The 26,748-nt window shown below is 47.1% G+C and overlaps 1 protein-coding gene across 4 annotated transcripts in view; it reads left to right on the plus strand.

Moving 5' to 3' along the window:
• The window catches only part of CTPS1 (CTP synthase 1), a 233,945-nt gene that overhangs the window by 193,490 nt on the left and 13,707 nt on the right, over positions 1–26,748 (plus strand). For all 4 annotated transcript variants that reach the window (XM_077297579.1, XM_077297577.1, XM_077297580.1 and 1 more), the window contains one exon: positions 11,947–12,091. In XM_077297579.1, coding sequence (XP_077153694.1) covers positions 11,947–12,091 — 145 coding nt within the window. The remainder of the gene's footprint in view (positions 1–11,946; positions 12,092–26,748) is intronic.

Here is a 26,748-nt window from a genome sequence, read left to right on the forward strand (position 1 = left end):
ATTCTAAGGGAGAACGTTACCGTCCTCCTGCTTCCTCCTCCTCCTCTTCCTCTGCTGTAGTCAGACACTGTGTGTTCTTCTTGTAAATGCAGGCTTCCTTCAGGTCAGTCCTCTCCGCACTGTCAGGAATGCTGCAACACCAATGTACCCACCGCTCAGGAGCTCCCTTCTGTCTCAGGTGAGAGTGAGGCCCCTATTCCAGGGTGGGCTTCCTCTGTCACAATCTGTGGCGGATCTCACCAGGGAGTCTCAGGCCCTTGTGTTTGTACTTGACAGGTTGCCCCTGCAGACTTCGGTGGTAGCCAGTGGGTCACAGGAAGCCCCTCGGACGGCCAAGATAGGCCGCAAAAGATCCAGATAGGAATACCGGTCAGAGTCCTCTTCCCGTTCCGTCTAGCTCCCCAGTCCGTCTCAGCGGTATGTTTCTTCCCGGTCCTCCTCTCCCGAGTCAGGCGAGGCCTTATTGGACTCGCCTTCGAAGGATGCTTTGGAGCTGGATTCGGACCAAATCGCTAATATGAGTCACAGGAATTTCTGTGCTCCATAGACATTCAGGACCCCTATTTTCATGTTCCCATATTTCCGGGACATCACAGATTCCTACGTTTTGTGGTACATCAGGAGCATTTCCAGTTTGTCGCCCTGCCTTTCGGTTTCGCTACCATTCCCAGGGTCTTCACAAAGATCATGGCAGCGTTGATGGCCATTTTGACTGGCAGGTGGTGACGACGGACGCCAGCCTTCTCGGCTGGGGGGCGGTATTTCGTCACTTGACAGGAATCAACTCTGCCGATCAACGTCCTTGAGATACGGGCCATTTCTCTGTCCCTCCTTCACTGGGAAAGGCTTCTCGGAGGGTCTGCCGACCCGAATTCAGACAGACAATGCCACGGCACTGGCATATGTCAACCACCAGGGAGGGACTCGGAGTTCCTTGGCGTTGGCCGAGGTATCCAAGATCCTCCTTTGGGCAGAGGTGACGGTTCCGGGGATATGCACCGCGGTTGTGTAGACAACTGTGCCACCGATTTTCTCAGCCGCGAGGGCCTTGCGGCAGGGGGAATGGTCTCTGCATCAGGAGGTCTTCCATCAGATTTGCCTTCCATGTGGGACTCCGGATGTGGACCTCATGGCATCCTGATTGAACAGGAAGGTTCCTTGGTTCGTCTCCAGGTCCCGCGATCCCCTCGCAGTGGGCGCCGATGCTCTGGCCATTCCTCGGTCGCAGTTCGTGCTTCCCTATCTGTTCCCTCCCCTTCCCCTTCTTCCCAAGCTGCTGAAGAAGATCAAGGCAGAGGGGGTGCCGGTCATTATGATTGCATCGGATTATCCCAGAAGGTCTTGGTTCCCGGAGATAGTCAACCTTCTCACGGGTGCTCCATAGCGGCTTCCAGACAGATCCGATCTGTTGTCTCAGGGCCCGATCTGCCACCCGAATTCTCGATCGCTCAGTTTGACTGCGTGGCTGCTGAGACCGCGGTTCTGAAAGCGTCTGGTTTTTCAAATCGGGAAATTCACACCATGATCCAGGCTAGGAAGCCGTCGTCTTCTAGGATCTACTATCGAACATGGAGGGCCTATTTCCACTGGTGCGAGTCCAATCACGTCTCGCCTATATCCTCTTCTGTCCCTTCCATTTTGGCGTTTCTCTAGGCAGGACTGAACGCTGGTCTTGCCCTTAGTTCTCTAAAGGGTCAAGTATCGGCGCTTTCCATTCTTTTCCAGAAGATGTTATCACGACCGCAGGTCAAGACCTTCCTTTAGGGAGTGGCGCATGCAGCTCCTCATCAGGGTTCCGTGGATCCATAGGGGATCTCAATCTAGTCCTAGAGAGAGATGCTGCGTCCATAGGCTTTCATTATGGGCAACGACGTATGAATCGGGATGTGTCGTGCAACGTTTTTCCGACGCTGACAAAAAAAAGTTTCATTGAATGTTTTTTCCAGATGACGTAGTGCCAAATTGCACAGGATCCAGTGCACGACGGATGAAACGGATGGCCATCCGTCACAATCCGTCGCTAATACAAGTCTATGGGAAAAAACAGGATCCTGCAGAAAAATTTGCAGGATCCTGTTTTTGCAAAAATCGACGTATTTTGACGGGAGCTCCAAGACGGAAGTGTGAAAGAGGCCTTACACCTCAACGAGCACATTGTTCTACCTTCTTTTTGTCCTGCTCCGACTCATCCTCTGGGACGTTCATTTAACAAGCTAGACCTGGTCAGGGCAGTGAGGGTCTGTCTGGCTAGAACTGCCTCTTTTCGGAAGACGGACTCTTTTCATCATTCCAGATGGTATGCATAGAAGCCTGCCAGCCTCCAAGGCGACTTGCTCGCTGGATTAGAACTGCAATTTTAGAGGCTTGCCAGGTCAAGAGCAGAGTGCCCCCTCCTGGGGTTAAGGCTCACTCTACCCGTGCAGTCGGCACCTCCTGTTCGGTGCACCACATGGCTTCCGCCCTACAGCTTTGCAAAGCGGCAACCTGGTCTTCCGTCCACACGTTCGCCAAATTTTACAAGATCCATACCTACGCTTCGGCAGACTCCAGCCTAGGCAGAAAGATCTTGTAGGCGGCAGTGGTGAGTTCTCTGACCTGATGGAAGTCTGTTTTTCCCTCCTGCTCCCTCCCTCCGTCCTGCTTTGGGACGTCCCATGGTTCCTGTGTCCCCCAATGAAGCGATAGCGAAAACAGGGTTTTTGGTTGCTTACCGTAAAATCTGTTTCTCAGAGCCTTCATTGGGGGACACAGCACCCTCCCATGTTCATCCGTTCCTTTGTTTTCTGTGTTCTATGATTACAGTTAAGATATCTGTGGTTGTGTTCTTTCAACTTTGTTGTTTCTCCTACTGCTCTCTCACTAACTATCAGAATGCCAGTCGGTGGGGTGTATACTGCAGAGGAGGAGCTAACTTTTTTTGTGTCACACACTGCTCCTGGCACATTAACCCCTGGAACACTGCGATCAAACATGATCACAGCGTTCCGGCAGCACAGGGAAGCATCATGCAGGGAGGGGGCTCCCTGGGTGCTTCCCTGAGACCCTCGGAGCAATGCGATGTGTTCGCGTTGCTCCGAAAGTCTCCTCCTTCCTGCAGGCCCTGGCGGCGGGGGGCCTTCCGGGTCCTGCAGGAAGGTGGCTTGCAAGCGCCTGCTCTCGCACCTGCAAGCATCCTGCAGTGCCTGTCAGATCGCTGATCTGACACAGTGCATTGCAAAGTGTCAGATCAGCTATCTGATACTTTACCATGATGTCCCACCCTGGGACAAAGTAAAAAAAAAGTTTAAAAAAAAAAAAATAATAATTTTTTTTACATGTGTTGGAAAAAAAAAATCCTAAATAAAGAAAAATATATATTATTATTACTACAATAAATACATTTCTTTATGTAAATAAAAAAAAACAATAAAAGTGCACATATTTAGTATTGCCGCATCTCTAACAACCCGACCTATAAAACTGTCCCACTAGTTAACTCCTTCAGTGAACACCGTAAAAAAAAAAAACTAGGCAAAAAACAATGCTTTATCATACTGCCGAACAAAAAATGGAATAACACAAGCGATCAAAGAGACGGATATAAATAAACATTGTACCACCGAAAACGTCATCTTGTCCCGCAAAAAATGAGGCGTCATCAGCGAATAAATAAGTTATAGCCCTCAGAATAAAGTGATGTAGAATTATTTTTTCTATAAAATAGTTTTTTGTATAAAAGCGCCAAAACATAAAAAATGATATAAATGAGGTATCGCTGTAACCGTACTGACCAGAAGAATAAAACTGCTTTATCTATTTTACCAAACGGTATAAACGCCCCCCTCCCCCCCCAAAAGAAATTCATGAATAGCTGGTTTTTGTTCATTTTGCCTAACAAAAATTGGAATAAAAAGTGATCAAAATTATTGTTTTTTGATATAACAATGTTACCAAATTTCTAAAGAATGCCTGCTCAGCGCTCTTTAACTTCTTCTACACGACCATCTGTTATTTATTTGTTCTCAGTATGTGTAAAATTAATAAAAAGATGTTTAACCCCTTAGTGACAGAGCCAATTTGGTACTTAATGACCGAGCCAATTTTTACAATTCTGACCACTGTCACTTTATGAGGTTATAACTCTGGAACGCTTTAACGGATCCTGCTGATTCTGAGATTGTTTTTTCGTGACATGTTGTACTTCATGCTAGTGGTTACATTTCTTCGATATTACTTGCGATTATTTATGAAAAAAATGGAAATATGGTAAATTTTTAAAATTTTGCAATTTTCAAATTTTGTATTTTTATGCCCTTAAATCAGAGAGATATGTCACACAAAATAGTTAATAAATAACATTTCCGACATGTCTACTTTACATCAGCACAATTTTGGAAACAAAATTTTTTTTTGTTAGGGAGTTATAAGGGTTAAAATTTGACCAGCAATTTCTCATTTTTACAACACCATTTTTTTTTAGGGACCACATCACATTTGAAGTCATTTTGAGGGGTCTATATGATAAAAAATAACCAAGTGTGACACCATTCTAAAAACTGCACCCCTCAAGGTACTTAAAACCACATTCAAGAAGTTTATTAACCCTTTACGTGCTTCACAGGAACTCAAACAATGTGGAAGGAAAAAATGAACATTTAACTTTTTTTGCAAACACTTTAATTCAGAACCATATTTTTTTATTTTCACAAGTGTAAAAACAGAAATTTAACCATACATTTTGTTGTGCAATTTCTCCTGAATACGCTGATAAGCCATATGTGGAGGTAAACCACTGTTTGGGTGCACCGCAGAGCTTGGAAGAGAAGGAGCGCCGTTTGACTTTTTCAATGCAGAATTGGCTGGAATTGAGATCGGATGCCATGTCATGTTTGGAGAGCCCCTGATGTGCCTAAACAGTGGAAACGCTCCACAAGTGACACCATTTTGGAAACTAGACCCCTTAAGGAACTTATCTAGATGTGTGGTGAGCACTTTAAACCCCCAGGTGCTTCCCGGAAGTTTATAACATAGAGCCGTGAAAATAAAAAATCCTTTTTTTTCACTCAAAAATGATTTTTAGCCTGCAATTTTTTATTTTATCAAGGGTAACAGGAGACATTGGACCACAAAATCTGTTGACCAGTTTGTCCTGAGTACGCTGATACCCCATATGTGGGGGTTGGGCACTGTTTTGGCACCCATCAGGGCTCGGAAGGGAAGGAGCGCCGCTTGGAATGCAGACTTTGATGGGATGGTCTGCAGGTGTCATGTTGCATTTGCAGAGATCCTGATGTACCTAAACAGTAGAAACCCCCCACAAGTGACTCCATTTTGGAAACTAGACCCCCCAAAGAGCTTATCTAGATGTGTGGTGAGCACTAGGAACCCCCAACTGCTTCACAGAAGTTTATAATGTAGAGCCATGAAAATAAAAAAAATCATATTTTTTCCACATAAATGATCTTTTCACCCCAAAATTTTTACTTTCACAAGGGTAACAGGAGAAATTGGACCCCAAAATTTATTGTGCAATTTATGCTGAGTAGGCTGATACCCCATATGTGGGGGATAAACCACTGTTTGGGCGCATGGCAGAGCTTGCAAGGGAAGGAGCGCCGTTTTGGAATGCAGACTTTGATAGAATGGTCTGCAGGCATTATGTTGCGTTTGCAGAGCCCCCGATGTACCTAAACAGTAGAAACCCCCCACAAGTGACCTCATTTTGGAAACTAGACCCCCCCCCAAGGAACTTATCTAGATGTGTTGTGAGAACTTTGAATGCCCAAGTGCTTCACAGAAGTTTATAATGCAGAGTCGTGAAAACCCAAAAAAATATTTTTTTCACAAAGATTTTTTTAGCCCCCCAATTTTTATTTTCACAAAGGTAACGAGAAATTGGACCCCAAAAGTTGTTGTCCAATTTGTCCTGAGTACACTGATACCCCATGTGTGGGGGGGACCACTGTTTAGGTGCATGGCTGAGCTCGGAAGGGAAGGAGTGCCGTTTTGGAATGCAGACTTTGATAGAATGGTCTGCGGGCGTTATGTTGCATTTGCAGAGCCCCAGATATACCTAAACAGTAGAGGCCTCCCAGAAGTGACCCCATTTTGGAAACTAGACCCCCCAAGGAACTTATCTAGATGTGTGGTGAGAACTTTGAATGCCCAAGTGCTTCACAGAAGTTTATAATGCAGAGTCGTGAAAATAAAAAATATTTTTTTCCACAAAAAAAGATTTTTTAGCCCCCAAGTTTTTATTTTCACAAGGGTATCAGGAGAAATTGGACCCCAAAAGTTGTTGTCCAATTCATCCCAAGTACGCTGATGCCCCATATGTGGGGGTAAACCACTGTTTGGGCGCACGGCAGAGCTCAGAAGGTAGGGAGCACCATTTTACTTTTTGAGCACAAAATTGGCTGTGGCGTTTAGAGACCCCTGATGTACCTAAACAGTGGAAACCCCCCAATTCTAACTCCAACCCTAACCCCAACACACCCCTAACCCTAATCCCAACCCGATCCATAATCCTAATCACAACCCTAACCCCCAAAACACCCCTAACCCTAATCCCAAAGCTAACCATAACCCTAATCAAAACCCTAAACCCAACACCCCCCTAATCCTAATCTCAACCCTAACCTCAAAACCTAACCCTAATCCCAATACACCCCTATCCTTAATCCCAACCCTAGCCTTAACCCTAATCCCAAACCTAACCCTAATCCCAAATGTAACCCTAATGCCAACCCTAATCCAAATCCTAATCCCAACTCTAACCCTAACTTTAGCCCCAACCCTAGCCCAAACCCTAACTTTAGCCCTAAACCTAGCCCCAACCCTAACCCTAACTTTAGCCCCAACCCTAGCCCTAACCCTAGCTCTAACCCTAATCCTAGCTCTAACCCTAACCCAAACCCTAAGGCTATGTGCACATGTTGCGGATTTTGCTGCGGATCCGCAGCGTTTCCGCAGCTGTGGGTCCGCAGCAGTTTCCCTTGAGTTTACAGTACAATGTAAACCTATGGGAAACATAAAACGCTGTGCCCATGCTGCGGAAAAAACCACACGGAAACGCAGCGGTTTACATTCCGCAGCATGTCAATTCTTTCTGCTGATTCCGCAGCGGTTTTACACCTGCTCCATAATAGAAAACCGCAGGTGTAAAACCGCAGTGGAATCCGCACAAAAACCGCGGTAAATCTGCGGTAAATCCACAGGTAAAACGCAGCGTTTTGGTCCTGCGGATTTATCAAATCCGCTGCAGAAAAATCCGCAGAGAACCATTCTGTGTGTGCACATATCCTAACCCTAACCCTACCCCTATTTGGAAAATAGAAATTCATACATTTTTTTTATTTTATTATTTTTTTCTTACTAAGGGGGTGATAAAGGGGGGGGTTATTTACTATTTTTTTTATTTTGATCACTGTGGTAGGATCTCACAGTGACCAAAATAAAAAGAGGAAGAATTTTTTTCTGCCGGCCGGCAGATCATGGCGGGCGCACTGCGCATGCGTCCGCCATTTTCTTACCGGAGCAAGAAGCCGGCGGCCAGCTGAAGAAGCAGGAGGACCCAGGGACACCGGTAAGTATAACAGGGTCCCCGAATCTCCCTATTTCTCTGTCCTCTGATGTGCGATCACATCAGAGGACAGAGAATGACATCGCTTTTTTTTTTTTTTTTTTTTTTTGCGGTCGCCGGTAAACAGTTAATTACCGGCGATCGCAAAACAGGGGTCGGTAAAAACCGACCCCGATCATGTTCTTTGGGGTCTCGGCTACCCCCGGCAGCCGAGACCCCAAAGAACATCCGGGCGGCGGGCGCACTGCGCATGCGCCCGCCATTATTTCTCCGGAAAAAGATCGGGAGCCACGAGGAGCACCAGGGGAGGTAGGTGAGTATTGGGGGGCTATCGGGGACTATCCGGGACCACATTTCTCTGTCCTCCGATGTGCGATCACATCGGAGGACAGAGAAATTAAATGGCAAATCGCGTTTTGTTTTTTTTTTTGTTGCGACCGCCGGTAAACTGTTAATTATCGGCGATCGCAACTCGGGGGTCGGTAAAAAAAACCCGAATCATGTTCTCTGGGGTCTCGGCTACCCCCGGCAACCGAGACCCCAGAGAAAATCCGACTCTGGGGGGCGCTATTCACTTTTTCCACATCGCCGTTAATTAACGGCGCTGTGGTTTAAGTACCCTTAGCGGCCGCCGTTAAAAGGCGTATCGGCGGTCGTTAAGGGGTTAAAACAAAATGCGATCAAAAAGTCATGTGCCCGAAAATTATACCAATAAAAACGTCAACTCGTCAAGCAAAAAACAAGACCTCACATGACTCTGTGGACCAAAATATGGGAAAATTGTAGCTCTCAGAATGTGGTAATGCAAAAAATATTTTTGCAATAAAAAGCGCCTTTTAGTGTGACAGCTGCCAAACATAAAAACCCGCTATAAATAGTAAATCAAACCCCCCTTTATCACCCCCTTAGTTAGGGAAAAATAATAAAATAAGAAAATGTAGTTATTTCCATTTTCCTGTTGGGGTTGGGGCTAGAGTTGGTGTTGGGGCGAGGTTAAAAGTATGTTGGGGTTAAGGTTGGAGTTAGAATTGAGAGGTTTCCACTGTTTAGTCACACCAGGGGCTCTGCAGATGCAACATGAAGTCCAATCTCAAGCCATACAATTCTGCGTTGAAAAAGTGAAACTGTGCGCCTTCCCTTCCGAGCTCTGCCGTGCGCCCAAACAGTGGTTTACCCCCACATATGGGGTATCTGCGTACTCGGGACAAATTGGACAACAACTTTTTGGGTCCAATTTCTCCTGCTACCCTTAAGAAAATGCAAAACTGGGGGCTAAAAAACATTTTTGTGGGGAAAAAAAAAATTATTATTATTTTTTTTAATTTTCACAGCTCTACATTCTAAACTTCTGTGAAGCACTTGGGGGTTCAAAGTGCTCACCACACCTAGATAAGTTCCTTAGGGGGTCTACTTTCCAAAATGGGGTCACTTGTGGGGGTTTCCACTGTTTAGGCACATCAGGGGCTCTCCAAATGCAACATGGCGTCCCATCTCCATTCCAGCCAATTTTGCATTGAAGAGTCAAATTGCGCTCCTTCCCTTCTGAGCTCTGTCATGCGCCCGAACAGTGGTTTACCCCCACATATGGGGTATCCGCGTACTCAGGACAAATTGTATAACAACTTTTGGGGTCCAATTTCTCCTGATACCCTTGGGAAAAAAAAACAAATAGGAGCTGAAATAATTTTTTGTGAAAAAAGTTAAATGTGTTTTTGTGTTCTGTTTTTTTTTTAAACATTCCAAGAATTCCTGTGAAACACCTGAAGGGTTAATAAACTTCTTGAATGTGGGTTTGAGCACCTTGAGGGGTGCAGTTTTTAGAATGGTGTCACACTTGGGTATTTTCTATCATATAGACCCCTCAAAGTGACTTCAAATGTGATATGGTCCGTAGAAAAAAATGGTGTTGTAAAAATGAGAAATTGCTGGTCAACTTTTAACACTTATAATTCCCTAACAAAAAAAAAAAATTTGGTTCCAAAATTGTGCTGATGTAAGGTAGACATGTGGGAAATGTTACTTATTAAGTATTTTGTGTGAAATATCTCTGATTTAAGGGCATGAAAATTCAAAGTTGGAAAATTGCGAAATTTTCAAAATTTTTGCCAAATTTCCAATTTTTTTTTTTTCACAAATACTCAAGTAACGTCAAGGAAATTTTACCACTAACATGAAGTACAATATGTCACGAGAAAACATTGTCAGAATCACTGGGATCCGTTGAAGCGTTGCAGAGCTATAACCTCATAAAGGGACAGTGGTCAGAATTGTAAAAACTGGCCCGGTCATTAACATGCAAACCACCTTTGGGGGGTAAAGGGGTTAAATGTGTTCATAGCTAATTATGATCCGGTGACCCTGGAGCCGCATGAGACTATCTCTGGAGTAGGTGGTACCTGTACTGACCGCAATCCTAATACTGACACCGCAACTGGAAGTAGCCGTGGGATGTACCTAACCAGGCCTAGACACCTCAACACAGCCGGAGGACTAAATACCCCTAAAGATGGAAATGGGAAATCCTATCTTGCCTCAGAGCAGAGCCCCAAAGGATAGGCAGCCCCCCACAAATATTGACTGTGAGTTTAAGAGGAAATACGTACACAGGCAGAAAAAAAGTTTAGCAAAAGAGGCCCTTCTAGCTAGATAGAAAGGATAGGACAGCGTTCTAAGCGGTCAGTATTAAAACACTAGAAAATTCCACAGCAGAAAATACTATATACTACATCTAACTAAAGACATAGGATGTATATCTGCATCTCCAGAGAAACCAGCATGACAGAAAAATCCAAACAAGTCAAGCTGGACAAAAACACAATAGATTGCATTGCACATAAAAGCATACTGCATGCGTGCTACAGAGAACCAAAACAAGGCACTTATCTTAGCTGAAATGACAGCAGGGCAGTGGAGCCAGAGAGAGATGCAATCCCTCCAAGATACAATGGACAACTGGCAGGGATTGATGGATCCTACAAACCTAAATACCCAATAGAGCTGCAATAAGCAGAAACACCTGCCCTGGCCTATAATCCAGAGACCACTGCACTACCACTAACAACCTCCGGAGGGAGCCCAAGAGCAGTATTCACAACAGCTAATACCCTGAACTACTTATTTAGTGCAAGGTTTTATCTAGCCTGTCGGTTTTATACTAAGTCTGCCTTCTAGATATTGTGCAAGACTATGGTGCACCAAAAGCCATTTTTGGGCCTCCAGTTGCTATAGCAACTGTCATGGGATCCCCTCAATTGCACTGCAGGGAGCAGATAGAAAGTGATCTACATCTGTCACACCACCTTACATGCAGTGTTTGTTATAGTCTGTGATATACAAGCAGTTAATTGATCTACAGTAATCACTGACAGCACTTAAAGGGCCACTGTCACCCTCTCCAGCCGTTATAAACTAAAAGAGCCATCTTGTGCAGCAGTAATGCTGCATTTTAACAAGGTGGCTTTTAGTTTTTGGTGCATGTATTCCCAAAATAATGCGTTTTATAAATTCTCCAAAATACCTTTCTTTCACCAGGGAGGCAGGTCCTCACCCCCCTGCTTGAAACGCCACACTGCAGTCACTCAAATCTTCAGGGGCGCTGGGCGCCGCCCCCTCTGCACTGTGTTCGTATGAAATCCGGCGCCTGCGCTGTGTAGTAGTGTCTGGTGCAGGCGCAGTGAACTCTGGCCGTCTGACGTCACAGCCAGGCTTGCAGACTGCGCCTGTGCGGACAGTGCGGCCACCCACCTTGCTAATCCCAGCCCCGCAGTGTGTTATGCATTATGCAGAGTGCGGGGCTGGGATTCACAAGCAGGGCGGCCGCACAGGCGCAGTCTGCAAGCCTGGCTGTGATGTCAGACGGCCAGAGCTCTCTGCGCCTGCACCAAACACTACTACACAGCGCAGGCGCCGGATTTCATACGAACACAGCGCGGAGGGGGCGGCGCCCAGCGCACCTGAAGATTTGAGTGACTGCAGTGTGGCGTTTCAAGCAGGGGGGTGAGGACCTGCCTCCCTGGCAAAAGAAAGGTATTTTGGAGAATTTATAAAACGCATTATTTTGGGAATACATGCACCAAAAACTGAAAGAGCCACCTTGTTAAAATGCAGCATTACTGCTGCACAAGGTGGCTCTTTTAGTTTATAACGGCTGGAGGGGGTGACAGTGGCCCTTTAATCCTCACTATAGTTTTGTTAGCAAGGGTAATTGAACGCTGTTTGATAGCAGGAATCCTGGGACCACGATCTTAAGATAAATAATCTCTGACTTTTCACTTCCTAAATGTGGATAGTGGCACGTCCATTAGGACATCAAAAAGGCAGTGGATGTAATTGGAAGAGGTTATTGATTAACAAAATAATATAAATACTCACCTTTTGTATTTCAGAGCATCCATATTTTGTTGGTGTTCAGTACCACCCAGAATTCACATCCCGGCCAATCAAACCCTCTCCTCCATATTTTGGTCTACTTTTGGCTTCCGCAGGAAGATTATCTCAATTTCTTGACAGAGGATGCAGACTTTCTCCCAGGTGAGATTCAGAAATATGTGTACACGGGGCCAAGGTAACCCAGAAGCCCACAGCTGCTGCATGCATATATGCTGTGTTTGTATTGTAGGTTACCCCCATGTACCACTGCCGCGTTCTTTTGCGCATGTCCTTTGAATTTTTTCTAGGTTAACATTTCCAGAGGTGCTTGGAGGATGTCTCATATCTTTTAAAAATTAAAGGGGTTGTCCACAACTTTCAGTTAACCCCCCAATGTATCCCCCCGGGGCCCCTGATGAATTGTGTAAATACCTTCTGTTGCCGTTTTCGCCTGTGAGCGGCGCTATGCTGGCAGCTGAGTCCGGGTCACGTGACCCCCAGGCTGCAGCCACCGCTTATTTCCGCCGACGTCACGTCAATTTTCAGACTCTGGAAATTGACGTGACGTCATGAGCAGGCGTGACTCCAGGCTCAGTCAGCAGCCACTCATCAAGAGTGACTGGGCTGTGGGCGGCGCTGGGGGCTGCCTGCGGGGCTGTGCTGGGGGGGGCCTGCGGGGCTGTGCTGGGGGGGGCCTGCGGGGCTGTGCTGGGGGGGGCCTGCGGGGCTGTGCTGGGGGGGGCCTGCGGGGCTGTGCTGGGGGGGCCTGCGGGGCTGTGCTGGGGGGGCGGGCGGGGCTGTGCTGGGGGGCGGACGGGGCTAGGCAGGGATGTGCAGGCGGGCCGGCGCCGGTATGTGTGGGCGGTGCTGGGATCTGCTGGCCGTGCTGGGGTCTGCTGCGGGACTGTGCAGTGGTGGTGGCGGCGGGGGTGTCTGTGCAGGCTTCGTCCGATGGGACTACAAGTCTCATCAGGCTCTGCCTGCTACAGTGACAGTAAGTGACACATTAGCCAATGATGGGACAGTAGTAGTCCCATCATCCGGCTAATGTGTTGAATGTAAAAAAAAAAACACATGCACACATATACACTACATACATACAACACACACCATGTGACATGTAACATGTGACAACATACGACATGCGACGACATGCACCATGCGATATGCACCATGCGGCGACATGCTCCATGCGATGACATGTGGCAACATGCGACGACATGCAACATGTGACATGCACCATGTGACGATATGCACCATGCGGCGACATGCACCATGCGACGACATGCACTATGTGACGACATGCACTATGTGACGACATGCACCATGCAACGACATGCACCATGCGACGACATGCAACATATGACATGCAACATGCGATGACATGCAGCATGCAATGACATGCGACAACATGCGTCATGCACCATGCAACGACATGCAACATGTGACATGCAACATGCCACATACAGTACGTACATACATACAACATACATACAGACATACAGTACATATAACATAGAGTACATACTCACCATCACTTGTCACTTTGATCCCCGAAGCCAGTGTCATCTGTAAAAAATATTAAAATAATAAACAAACACTATACTCCCTGATCCGCAGATATCCAATTAAAACGAGTGTCCCACGACGATCTCCCATGGAGAGCTGCAGCATCAGATGATGCGACCGCTCTCCAGGGGCTCCAGGAATACAATGATTGAAGGTATCCTTCCACAATGTATTCCTCACAGTGTATTCCTACGCCCCTGTGAGAAAATAGTCCCTAGTCTCACTTTATGCCATTGCTGTTTGAGAAATTTTCCCAGGCAGCAATTGCCATAAAGTGAGACTTTGTCCTAAGGTAACCTCTCAGTGATGCACTGCAGGAGCCATTGTCTCCTGTCAGTGTGTCACTGGAGGTCCTATAGAGTAGTGACATCACCCGATGTCACTGTTCTATAGGGGAGATTGTCGTGGGACACTCGTTATTAATTGGACTACGGCGGACAGGTAGTATACGGTTTATTATTTTTCGTTTTTTGCAGGCGCTGAAGTATGGTTAACTGAAGAATATTAAAATACTTTTTTCCTAATGTGTGTGTGTTTTATTAACCCTTTATTAGTATTCGATTAATAATGGATAGGCGTCTTATTGACGCTTATCCGTTATTAACACGGCTTAATGTCACCTTAAGCAAGGTGACATTAACCGCTTATTACCCCATATTCCACCGCTACACGGGAGTGGGAAGAGAAGGGGCTAAATGCTGGATTTGGCACATCTTACAGATGCGCCATTTCTGGGGCAGCTGTGGACTGGTATTTGTAGCCGGGGGGGGACCAATATCCATGGCCCCTCCCTAGGCTATGAATATCAGCCCACAGCTGTCTGCGTAGCCTTTCCGGCTATAAAATATAGGGGGACCCCACGTCATTTTTTTGGGGGTCCCCCTATTTAATAGCCAGTAAAGGCTACGCAGACAGCTGCGGGCTGATATTCATAGCAGGCTACAAATATTGGCCCCCGGCCGTCGGCTTTCCCCCTCTGGCGCAGAAAATTGCGCGGGAGACCACGCCGTTTTTTTTCCTTTTTTTATTAAATTCAACGCTCATTAAGGCCTCTTTCATACTTGCGTCGGTACGGGTCCGTCGCTATGCATCGGGCCGACGTACCGACGCACATTGTGAAATTTGTGCACGACGTGGGCAGCAGATGCAGTTTTTCAACGCATCCACTGCCCATTCTGAAGTCCAAGGAGGAGGGGGGCGGAGTTTTGGCCACGCATGCGCGGTAGAAAATGGTGGACGCGACGGACAAAAAAACCTTCACTTGAATGTTTTTTCGTGACAACGGTCAGCCAAAACACGACGGATCCGTTGCACGACGGATGCGACGTGTGGCCATCCGTCGCTAGTACAAGTCTATGGGTAAAAAACGCATCCTGCGAGCGCATTTACAGGATCCGTTTTTTTCCCAAAAAGACGGATTGCAACGGATTGCTAATAATGCAAGTGTGAAAGTAGCCTTAGAAACATCGGCCTTTCTATTATATATCTATGGATATATCTATCTGTAGATATATTTATAGGTAGATATATCTATAGATACATAGATGTATCTATCCATATATCTGGCTGCTTTCACACATCAGGTTTTTGCCGTCAGGCACAATCCGGCGAGTTTTGTAAAAAACTGATCCATTTTTTTCCGCCGGATCCGTTTTTTTCTCAGAGTTGTATTAGCGCCGGATTGCGCCTGATGACCACACGTTTCATCCGTTTTTTGCCGGATCAGTCAAAAAAGCTGTTTCCGCCGGACGGAAAACACATAGAGGAAAGTTATTTTCTGTCCGGCAAAAAAACGCACAGCGACGGATCCGGCAAAAAATGTATGAAACTGAGATGTGAAATGATGAATCTGGCCTCCGAATCCGTTTTTCATGCATGTTTCCATTAAAATCATGCACATTTTCCGTTTATTTCCAAAAACTTCATCAAAACCACGCAAAAACCGCACCAAAAACAGCATCAAAACCACCAAAAAATTCATCAAAACTGCACCAAAACCTAGTGCAGTTTTGGTGCGGTTTTGATGCCGTTTTTGATGCTGTGTTTGGTGCAGTTTTGATGGTTTTTTTATGCAGTTTTTTGCGCGGTTTTGATGCATTTTTTAATTCTCTTTTGGTGCGTTTTTGAAACCTAAATAAAGATGTATTATTGAACAAAAAAAAAGATTTGTGATGTCATTATTGTCCAACCTCCTTTTATATTTGTCCACCCCACACTCCATTACACACAGACAGATAGATGATAGATTAAATGGATAGACAGATCTACATATAGATAGATCTATAGATGCAGCCAACTATCTATTCCTATATCTAACTATAGATATATCTGGATAGATATATCTATTGATAGATGTAAGGATAGCGTAGGATGTGTGTCCACTGTCCAGATTACATCCGAATGAGCTGCAGATTGGATGCTGCGTACTTGTAGTCCCATCGGATGATGCCTGCACACACACACCCCAAAAGACGACCCGCACACACACGAACAGTCCCAAACACATCCGAACAGCCCGCAGACCAAGCACACAGTCACCGCCCACTTTCCGCCCACACACTTCCCTCCTCCCGAACTGCAGCGTTTCTCGGACCCACATCCGCAGCAAAACTGCAGATCTTTTTTACATCTGCGGTTTTGCTGCGGATGTGCCCGACTCAATGCAAGTCTATAGGTGCAGAAACGCTGCAGTTCCGCACAAAAGAAGTGACATGCTGCGAGGAAAAAAAAGCTGCATTTCGGTGCGGCCTTTTCCGCAGCATGTGCACAACAAGTCTGCGGCTCCCATAGACTTACATTGGTTGAGCACTACACTGCGGATTTGATGCAATTCTGTGCTGCAAAAAACGCTGCGGAACTGCAATCAAATCCGCAACATGTGCACACAGCCTTGGCATTTAGTTAACCTAGCAAAAAACAAGTGTGGGATTGCACTTTATTTGCAATTTCATTGCACTTTGAATTTTTTTCACATTTTCTGTTACACGACATGGTAAAACCAATGGTGTCGTTCAAAAGTAGAACTTGTCCCGCAAAAAATAAGCCCTCACATGGCCGTATTGATGGAAAAATTATGGCTCTGCAAAGAAGGGGAGCGATAAACGAAAACAAAAAAGCTCCAGGGGTGAAGGGGTTTAGAAATATGGACATATATATATAGAAATAGACATATATATAGATATATCTGTATGTATTCATCTATCTATCTATTTATCTATCTATCTATCTATCTATCTATCTGTGTGTAATGGAGTGTGGGTTGGACAAATGTAAAAGAGGAGGTTGGACAGAAATGACATCACAAATCTTTTTGAAGATAGAGGGAGGGGTTGGGGTGTGTTTTGGAGTGGGTGTGCCAGGTGCAGAGTTACAGGCGAGTGCAATGCATCATGGAACTTGTAGTATTAGAGCACAATAACTCAGGAGAAAGGAAGTTGTCGGTTAACCCCATAAGAGCTGGATCCAGCACTAAAGATGTGCTGCTACAGCATGATAAAAGGTAATATTGCTAAAATAAACACAGTAGATGTTTTCAGTGGCACATAATAGCAAGATTTATGAAAAAAAAAGTTATAGTAGTGGACAACTTCTTTAAGAGGACTCCTTTGGAAACTGATAAGGCAAAACTAAAAAATAATCTCTCCAACCTGAACAAACGCCGCACCCAAATCCTGTCTTTATTTGTTAGCGCCTTGAGAAAAATGACAGAATGAAATTGAAAAGTAATATTTGAATCCATGTCGCTGAATGCAAGAATAAATTTTGATTTAGTTTTATATAACACTTTCTCCTTCGCCTCATTGGGGGACACAAAACCATGGGTGTTATGCTGCTACCACTAGGACACTAAGCAATTACACCAAAAAATTAACTCCTGCTCCACAGTCTACACCCTCTGCTGGCTCTATCCTGAACCAGTTCTTGCTTGGTGTCTGTAGGAGGCACTGGAGTCTGACTTCAGACCCCGACTTTCTTATTTTATTTTTTACTATTCTTTTATTTTTTCTCTTTTTTCCACGGTTTGAGCAGGTGACGGGGCCTTTCAAGGTCCCGATCTCCCAAAAACATCAACAGGCGGGAACGCGGAAGGTCGCCTCCCCGTACCCCCTCTTGCAACCTCCGTGTCGGCCTGGGCTCTCACAGGGTCGATGGATTCCTTATAATGGGTCCGCTCTCCCCACACCAACAATGGACAGGAACATGGGGTGTCGCCCCCACATACCCCCTTCCGGAGCCAGGACTTCAGCCTGCCTGCCCCCAATGAGGTGAAGGAGAAGCTTCCTTGTGGCTTTTGTGTGGCCCCACTGCACCACCACTGAGAGAAAGCAGCTGGTGACAGGAATCTATCGTGCCCTCTCTCCACCTCCCTATCAAAGGGATGGAGGATTGTGGATGGACGGCGCAGCTGACATTCGCTGTCTGTGGCCCAGCGCTCCCGACTCTGCTCGCAGAGTACAGCCATTTCAGTGGGAGGGAGGACTCCTTACCTCCCTCCCCGGGGTCCTTTGTTGATGTCCGGGCCACCGGGGGTATAGACACCCGGTCCAATGCTCCGCCGCGGCCTTCACTACTGCCTGCCTGCAACCGCCGTCCTCTCCTCTGGCCGTGGCAGTCTCCAGCTGCCGACCGTCCTGGCTGCGGTTCTCTCCATGGCCTGCTCCCCCGCTGCAGCTGCGGTCTTCCCCATGGAGACGGCCGCGGTCTCTAATTTAGTCCCTGGCCGAGGTAGGCCTGATCCCGCCCACCTGGCCGGGTCTGCCCCCCTTTAGTGCTCTATATATGGGATCCTGAATGGCCCTGCCTTCCCGGGATGCTGCATTATGCAGCCACGGCCCCCCGAGCATTCTCTCCACCCACTTTTTCTGGTGCTTCTCGTTACCCTCCAGAAGCGCCGAACTATCTCTGTCTTCCTCCTGAAGCAGGAAGACGGGGGATGCTATTTGCATGCTGGGCACCGCAGCAGGCAACTTCTTAGGGGGCACGGATGTAGGACACAGGACCTGTGTAAGCTAGCCGCTTAACCCCTCCACAGCAGTCGCACATATCTTAACCCTTCCACCGCAGGCACACCGCTTAACTTCACGGAGGCCTCTTACCTGTGGTAGCCTCCCATTTTTCAATGTCGCAATCAAAACCTACTAAAAGAGCTGATAAAGCCCACACAGTGGTGTAATGCCGCATGTGCCTCATGTAATGTTTCTCTGCCTCGGGGGCACCTTAACCCGTTTTGTATGGTCTGCGATGCCTCAGGCCCCCAGGAGCCCCCACGATACTGTAGAACACAGCGGTCCCAGCCTCCCAGAATGGGCCTCTTCCTTGACTCAGTCCATGGTTTCTCTCACCAAGGCCTTAGAGTCCTTTCGTGACTCCTCTTCAAGCCAGGGCATCTCCATTTCTTCCATAGAGGGCCCCTGAGCCACACAAGAGCCTTCCTCAGACGTGGGCAGGACGGCCACAAATTGGACACATTCTTCTAGAAAACGTACCTGTGACCCGTCCCCACGAAACTGATGCCTCTGCATCTGGTAGCTCTGTGTCTCGTTCCCCCTCACCAGGGTTCGTGCAGCGAACACGACTCAGAACACAAGTCAAATGTGTCCCCAGACCCAGACTCCCCTGAGTTCCAGGAGTCTATAGATTCTCTCATCGAGGCAGTTAATCACGCTCTGGAATTAGACGAAGAACCCGGTACTAATCCGGATCACCCAGTGTCTTTTAAAAGAGAAAGTCCTCACAGGGTTTTTGCTAACCACCCTGAGTTTACCGACATTAAGAGGCATAGAAGTTGCCCAGACAAGCGTTTCACGGGCCTAAAGCCGCTAGAAGCTCGGTGCCCTTTTGCAACTACTCTAAGACAGGAGTGGACGGAGTCCCCTGCAGTAGATCCACCCATATCGAGACTTGCTTCAAAAACTCTGGCTGACGGATCTTACATTAAAAATCCCACTGATCGTCAGATTGACAACCTGGCCAGGTCGGACTTCGAGGCTGCCGGAGCAACGCTATTTCATTCTTTCGCCACCACTTGGGTAGCTAGAGCTATGGTAGCCTGGGCTGAGGCCATAGTGAAAACCAGTGGGGACAATAGCCTGCTGCCCGAGGTGACCAGTCTCGCCTACCAGATCGCCCGAGCAGGAGATTACGTAGTTCATGCTTCCCTAGATGTGGCTAATTGTGCCGTACTTGCGGCCGCAAACGACGTGACCATCAGGAGAGCATTGTAGCTCCGAGAATGGCAGGCAGACTCTGCTTCAAAGAAATCTTTGCTCTCCCTGCCGTACCAGGGAGCAGTAAGAGCAAATTCCTCCCTCAGCGTATGCCCAATCACCCCTTTCAGAACCAGTCCCAGGCTCGCTTCTGACCTTTTCGCAGTACCACAGACTGGTCATCCGCAGCCGCTTCCGCTAGCTCGTCTCTGCCCCCACGCAGAGGCAGGGGTTCGCAACCTTCCTTCAGACCTTCTAACTCCTGGAGAAACAGATCCCCATGATCCAGGCCCAAAAGTGCCCCTTCCCGCAAATTCTCCTCTCAATGACTTCTTGCTGTGTCCGGAGGACGCAGGCAGGGTAGGCGGCCATCTGATTTGGTTTCGCCAAGTCTGGGTAACGGTCGTTCATGACCAATGGGTTGGAGATCTCGTGTCTTCTGGATACAAGATCGAATTCACATCCCCCCCCCCCCCCCCCCCCGCCAACGCGTTTCTTCCAGTATAGTCCTCCAAAGTCCAAGGCGCACGCAGCCTCTTTTTACCAGGCCTTACAAGCCCTCCGCAACAGTGCAGTCATGGTTCTGGTTTCTCCCAAGGAAAGGTCCCATCCAAGACCTAAAGTTGTTAAACAAATTCGTCACAGTGCGCCACTTCAGGATGGAATCCCTCCGCTCCGTCATCGCTTCTCTGGAGAATACTTTGCGTCAATCGACATCAGACGCATATCTTATCTTCGCATTCCAATCTTACAAAGTTATCAAAGATTTCTACGCTTTACGGTCGGAGACTATAATTTTCAATTCACTGCTCTGCCCTTCGGGCTCGCCACCGCCCCCAGGGAATTCACAAAAGTCATGGCAGCCGTCATGACTAATCTAGACTCCCCAGGCGTGGTGATTGTACCCTACCTGGACGATCTTCTCATCAAAGGTCCGTCCTATCAGGCTTGCGCAGAGCGTCAGTGTCGCCATTGACACTGTCTCGCCTAGGTTGGCTAGTGAACCTGGAGAAATCTTCCCCAGTTCCATCCCAATGAATTCCCTATTTGGGGATGATCTTTGACACTTCCCGAGGGTTGGTAATTCTCCTTCCGGAAAAGATTTCCTCTCTAATCCAGGGAGCCCAATTGCTATCGCTTGGCCTCTCTCACTTTCTGCGGTTCACCATGCAGGTCTTTGGGAAAATGGTGGCGTCCATCGAGGCGGTGCCGTTTTCCCAATTTCACCTCCATCCCCTCCAGCAGACTTTAATATCAGCCTGGGACATAAATCCAGCCTCCTTGGGTCGCCGCTTTTGCCTGGCACCCAGGATCAGGCGGTCTCTCAGGTGGTGGACGGCAAACTTGTCATTGGATCAGGGAAGGTCGTTTCTCCTTGTACACTGGCTGGTAGTGACCACCGACGCCAGCCTCCTCGGTTGGGGTGCAATCTTTCGTCACCACACGGCTCACGGATGTTGGTCTGCTCACGAAGGCAACCATCCAATCAATATCCTCGAGGTCCGAGCGATAAAACTAGCTCTTCATCAATTCCATCACTTTTTGGCCGGACCTCCCGTCCTGATCCAATCAGACAACGCCACGGCTGTAGCGTACATCAATTGCATATTTACCAATGCGTTTGGAAAGCTTTTTTCTCCTGGTGTAAATATAAGGGTCTTTCCCCATTGGTGTTTTCCATCCCCTCCATTCTGGAGTTTCTTCAAGCGGGATTGGATTCGGGCCTAGCGCTGGCCTCTCTCAAGGGCCAAATCTCTGCTCTATCCATCCTCTTTCAGAGACGGATAGCTTTCAAGGCACAGGTTTAAGACCTTCATGCAGGGAGATTCGCATCTTGTCCCTCCCTACAAGATGCCTTTGGAACCTTGGGACCTTAACTTGGTCCTCAGTGCCTTACAAGAGACTCCCTTCGAGCCAATACAGGATGTTCCGCTCTTCTTTCATGAAAAGTTGCCTTTCTTGTGGCAATAACATCCATCAGATGGGTCTCGGAACTGGCGGCTTTGTTGTGCAAATCTCCGTTTCTGATTTTCCACCACGACAAGGTGGTGCTCAGGACGATCCGGTCCTTCCTGCCTAAAGTCTCTGCTTTTCATCTGAATGAAGACATAGTTCTGCCCTCGTTTTGTCCGGCTCCAGTCCACCGTACTGAGAAGGCTCTTCACACTTTGGACCTGGTGAGGGCTCTCAGAAAGTACATTTCCAGAGCAGCGTCTTTCCGCAAATCGGATGCCCTTTTTGTGCTTCCGGAGGGTCACAGAAAAGGTCTGCCTGCTTCTAAGGCCACGATAGCCAGGTGGATCCCTTCAGCGATCCAAGAAGCTTACCCATGTCAAAGGTCAGCCTATCCCGGCCGGGATTAAGGCACACTCCACTCAGTCAGTGGGTGTTTCCTGGGCCATTCTGCACCAGGCATCGGCACAGCAAGTATGCAAGGCTGCGACTTGGTCCAGTCTTCACACGTTTCCTAAGCATTACAACATTCATCTTCAAGTGCGGCCCTTGGCAGACAGATTCTGCGATCGGCAGTTTCGCATCTGTAGGCTTCGTTTAATCAGTTCACCCTTTTAAGCATTTGGCGTGTGAGGTTTCACCTGTTGTGCTGCTTTCCCACCCAGGGACTGCTTTAGGATGTCCCACGGTCCTGTGTCCACCAATGAGGTGAAGGAGAAATAGGGATTTTTGTGTGTACTCACCGTAAAATCCTTTTCTCCGAGCCAATCATTGGGGGACACAGCACCCACCCTGTTAGCCGTTGGCTTGTAGTCTTTGTTGGTTTTGACACATTGCACTTCTGTTTGTGAGCTCCTACTGCTTTGGCACCGAACTGGTTCAGGATAGTCAGCAGAGGGTGTATACTGCGGAGGAGGAGTTAATTTTTTTTCTGGAATTGCTTAGTGTCCTACTAGTGGCAGCAGCATAACGCCCACGGTCCTGTGTCCCCCAATTATTGGCTCGGAGAAAAGTATTTTACGGTGAGTACACACAAATCCCTATTTTTAACCCATAACATGAAAGTAAGGTTAATATAACTTTAATTACGAAATATTCAGTTTTACTCAAATTAGTTGATAAAAAAAATTGATACATTCTACATCCACCCTATTCTACAGAAATGCAGCAAATGTGTGTTTCGGATGATAACGGTTTATAATGGACAGCCCTGACGACTGCAAATTCTGCATCTGCGCGCTGACAGCCAGCTTCCCAGGCACACGTATTGTAGCTGGGTGTACGTCCCCAGCTTCACTTATCTGCATGTCTCTTACACCAGTCTGCTTCCACCTCTGGCACGCACGTTCACAGCATGCACAAAGCCTGTGACAACTGCCTGCTTTAGAAGCCTGTGCACATGGCAAATGAAGCTGGGGATCGTTTCAGTGTGTATGCCAGGGGGGCTGGCTGTCGGTGCACCAGCGTGGGGTTTCCACAACTTCAGCGTGAGGTTTAGTCTATCTAGCAGATTAATCAAAATGAGGGTGTGGAAAGTGTCCGGAGGACAATGACTGAAGCTACATTCAGCACCACCCATATGACCTGAAGTCGGGGAGGTAAGTAAAGGTACCTTCACACGAAGCGACGCTGCAGCGATAGCGACAACGATGCCGATCGCTGCAGCGTCGCTGTTTGATCGCTGGAGAGCTGTCACACAGACCGCTCTCCAGCGACCAACGATGCCGAGGCCCCCGGGTAACCAGGGTAAACATCGGGTTGCTAAGCGCAGGGCCGCGCTTAGTAACCCGATGTTTACCCTGGTTACCAGCGTAAAAGTAAAAAAAACAAACCGTACATGCTCACCTGCGCGTCCCCTAGCGTCTGCTTCCTGACACTGACTGAGCTCCGGCCCTAACAGCACAGCGGTGACGTCACCGCTGTGCTTTCACTTTCACTTTAGGGCCGGCGCTCAGTAAGTGTCAGGAAGCAGACGCTGGGGGACGCGCAGGTGAGCATGTACTGTTTTTTTTTTTTTTTACTTTTACGCTGGTAACCAGGGTAAACATCGGGTTACTAAGCGTGGCCCTGCGCTTGGTTACCCGATGTTTACCCTGGTTACCAGTGTAAAACATCGCTGGTATCGTTGCTTTTGCTTTCAAACACAACGATACACAGCGATCGGACGACCAAATAAAGTTCTGGACTTTATTCAGCGACCAGCGACATCACAGCAGGATCCTGATCGCTACTGCGTGTCAAACGAAACGATATCGCTAGCGAGGAAGCTGCAACGTCACGGATCGCTAGCGATGTCGTTTCGTGTGAAGGTACCTTTAGCATTAAGTGTTTGTTTTTTTTAATTATAGACTCTACTTTTAGGTTTAGAAATCACATTATGGATACATCAGAAATATATGACCCCAAGGCTACAGGGTCTAGGAGAGGGGAAAAGACAAGAAACAGGGCGCAGATCTAAGTGCAGATTATTTCGTTCAACTCAATTTTCAAAGGCTAAATTGCTCACCTTTTGGTGTGGCTTGTATCATGGCGTATCGACCTTTGTGGTCTGAATAAGATGCCTTGTCTCCCTGATATGCAGCTATAGTCTGGATACAACCGATCTCTCTGCCAGGAGACCGTGGAGTGAAGTTCAGAAAAATAAGTTCATCCAGTCTGTTCAGCGCTCCCAGGTAACAGGCAGGGGTATTACAAATCTTCAGTAATTTATTTAAAATAAGAAACAATATGTAGAACGCCTTTCGGCTATATGCTTATTAAAAATAGCCTTCCTCAGGTATGATCATGCCTGAGGAAGGCTATTTTTAATAAGCATATAGCCGAAATGCGTTGTTCTATATATTGTTTTTTATTTTAAATAAATTACTGAAGATTTGTAATACCCCTGCCTGGTGCCTGTTACCTGGGAGCGCTGAACAGACTGGATGAACTTTTTTTTTTTCTGAACATTATGGATACATACCAAATAACTCTATGTCAATGGAGGCAATGTTGTAGGAAATGTGAGCAATGTTGTAGGAATTAACCCCTTTATCCCATATGACGTACTATCCCGTCGAAGTGACCTGGGACTTAATTCCCAGTTACGGGATAGTACGTCCTATGTGATCGGCCGCGCTCACGGGGGGAGCGCAGCCAATCGCAGCCGGGTGTCAGCTGACTATGGCAGCTGACTATCGCAGCTGACATCCGGCACTATGTGCCAAGAGCGGTCACGGACCGCTCCTGGCACATGAACCCCCGGAACACTGCGATCAAACATGATCGCAGCATTCCGGCGGCATAGGGAAGCATTGCGCAGGGAGGGGGCTCCCTGCGTGCTTCCCTGAGACCCTCGGAGCAACGCTATGTGATCGCGTTGCTCCCAGGGTCTCCTACCTCCTTCTCCCTGCAGGCCCTGGATCCAAAATGGCCGCGGGGCTGCTTCCGGGTCCTGCAGGGAGGTGGCTTACCAAAAAAAATTCCTAAATAAAGAAAAAAAAGTATTGTTCCCATAAATACATTTCTTTATCCAAGTTAAAAAAAAACAAAAAAAACAATAAAAGTACGCATTTAGTATCGCCGCGTCCGTAACGACCCGCCCTATAAAACTGTCCCACTATTTAACCCCTTCAGTGAACACCGTAAAAAAAAGAGGCAAAAAACACTTTATCATACCGCCGAACAAAAAGTGGAATAACACACGATCAAAAATATGGATATAAATAACCATTATATCGCTGAAAACGTCATCTTGTCTTGCAAAAAACGAGCCGCCATACAGCATCATCAGCGAAAAAATAAAAAAGTTAGTCCTCAGAATAAAGCGATGCAAAAATAATTTTTTATATGAAATAGTTTTTATCGTATAAAAGTGCCAAAACATAAAAAAATGAGGTATCGCTGTATGTAATCGTACTGACCCGAAGAATAAAACTGCTTTATTAATTTTACCAAATGTAGAACGGTATAAACGCCCCCCCAAAAAGAAATTCATGAATAGCTGGTTTTTGGTCATTCTGCCTCACAAATCGGAATGAAAAGCATTTAAAAAATGTCACGTGCCCGAAAATGGTACCAATAAAACATCAACTCGTCCCGCAAAAAACAAGACCTCACATGACTCTGTGGACCAAAATATGGAAAAATTATAGCTCTCAAAATGTGGAGATGCAAAAACCTATTTTTTGCAATAAAAAGCGTCTTTTAGTGTGTGACAGCTGCCAATCAAAATTCCGCTAAAAAAAGGCTATAAATAGTAAATCAAACCCCCTTCATGACCCCCTTAGTTAGGGGAAAAATAATAAAATTAAAAAAAAATTATTTCCATTTTCCCATTAGGGTTAGGGCTAGGGTTGGGGTTAGGGCTTGATGGGGTTGGGGCTAGGGTTAGGCTTGGGGTTTGGGCTAGGGTTAGGGTTTGCGCTAGGGTTGGGGTTAGGGCTACGGTAAGGGTGTGGTTAGGGTTGTGTTTGGGATTAGTGTTAAGGGTGTGTTTGGATTTAGGGGTGTGGTTAGGGTTGGGATTAGGGTTAGGGGTGTGTTTGGGATAGGGTTTCAGTTAGAATTGGGGGTTTCCACTGTTTACGCACATCAAGGGCTCTCCAAACGTGACATGGCGTCCGATCTAAATTCCAGCCAATTCTGCGTTGAAAAAGTAAAACAGTGCTCTTTCCCTTCCGAGCTCTCCCGTGCGCCCAAACGGGTTTACCCCAACATATGGGGTATCGGCGTACTCAAGACAAATTGGACAACAACTTTTGGGGTCCAATTTCTCTTGTTACCCTTGGGAAAATAACAATTTGGGGGGCTAAAAAACCCTTTTTGTGGGAAAAGATGTTTTTTTATTTTCACGGCTCTGCGTTATAAACTGTAGTGAAACACTTGAGGGTTCAAAGTTCTCAACACATCTAGAGAAGTACCTTGGGGGGTCTAGTTTCCAATATGGGGTCACTTGCGGGGGGTTTCTACTGTTTAGGTACATCAGGGGCTCTGCAAATGCAACGTGACGCCTGCAGACCAATCCAGCTAAGTCTGCATTCCAAACAGCGCTCCTTTCCTTCCGAGCTCTGCCATGCACCCAAACCGTGGTCCCTCCCCCCACTTATGGGG

This window comes from Ranitomeya variabilis, chromosome 3 (genome assembly GCF_051348905.1).
Source record: "Ranitomeya variabilis isolate aRanVar5 chromosome 3, aRanVar5.hap1, whole genome shotgun sequence".
NCBI lineage: Eukaryota > Metazoa > Chordata > Amphibia > Anura > Dendrobatidae > Ranitomeya > Ranitomeya variabilis.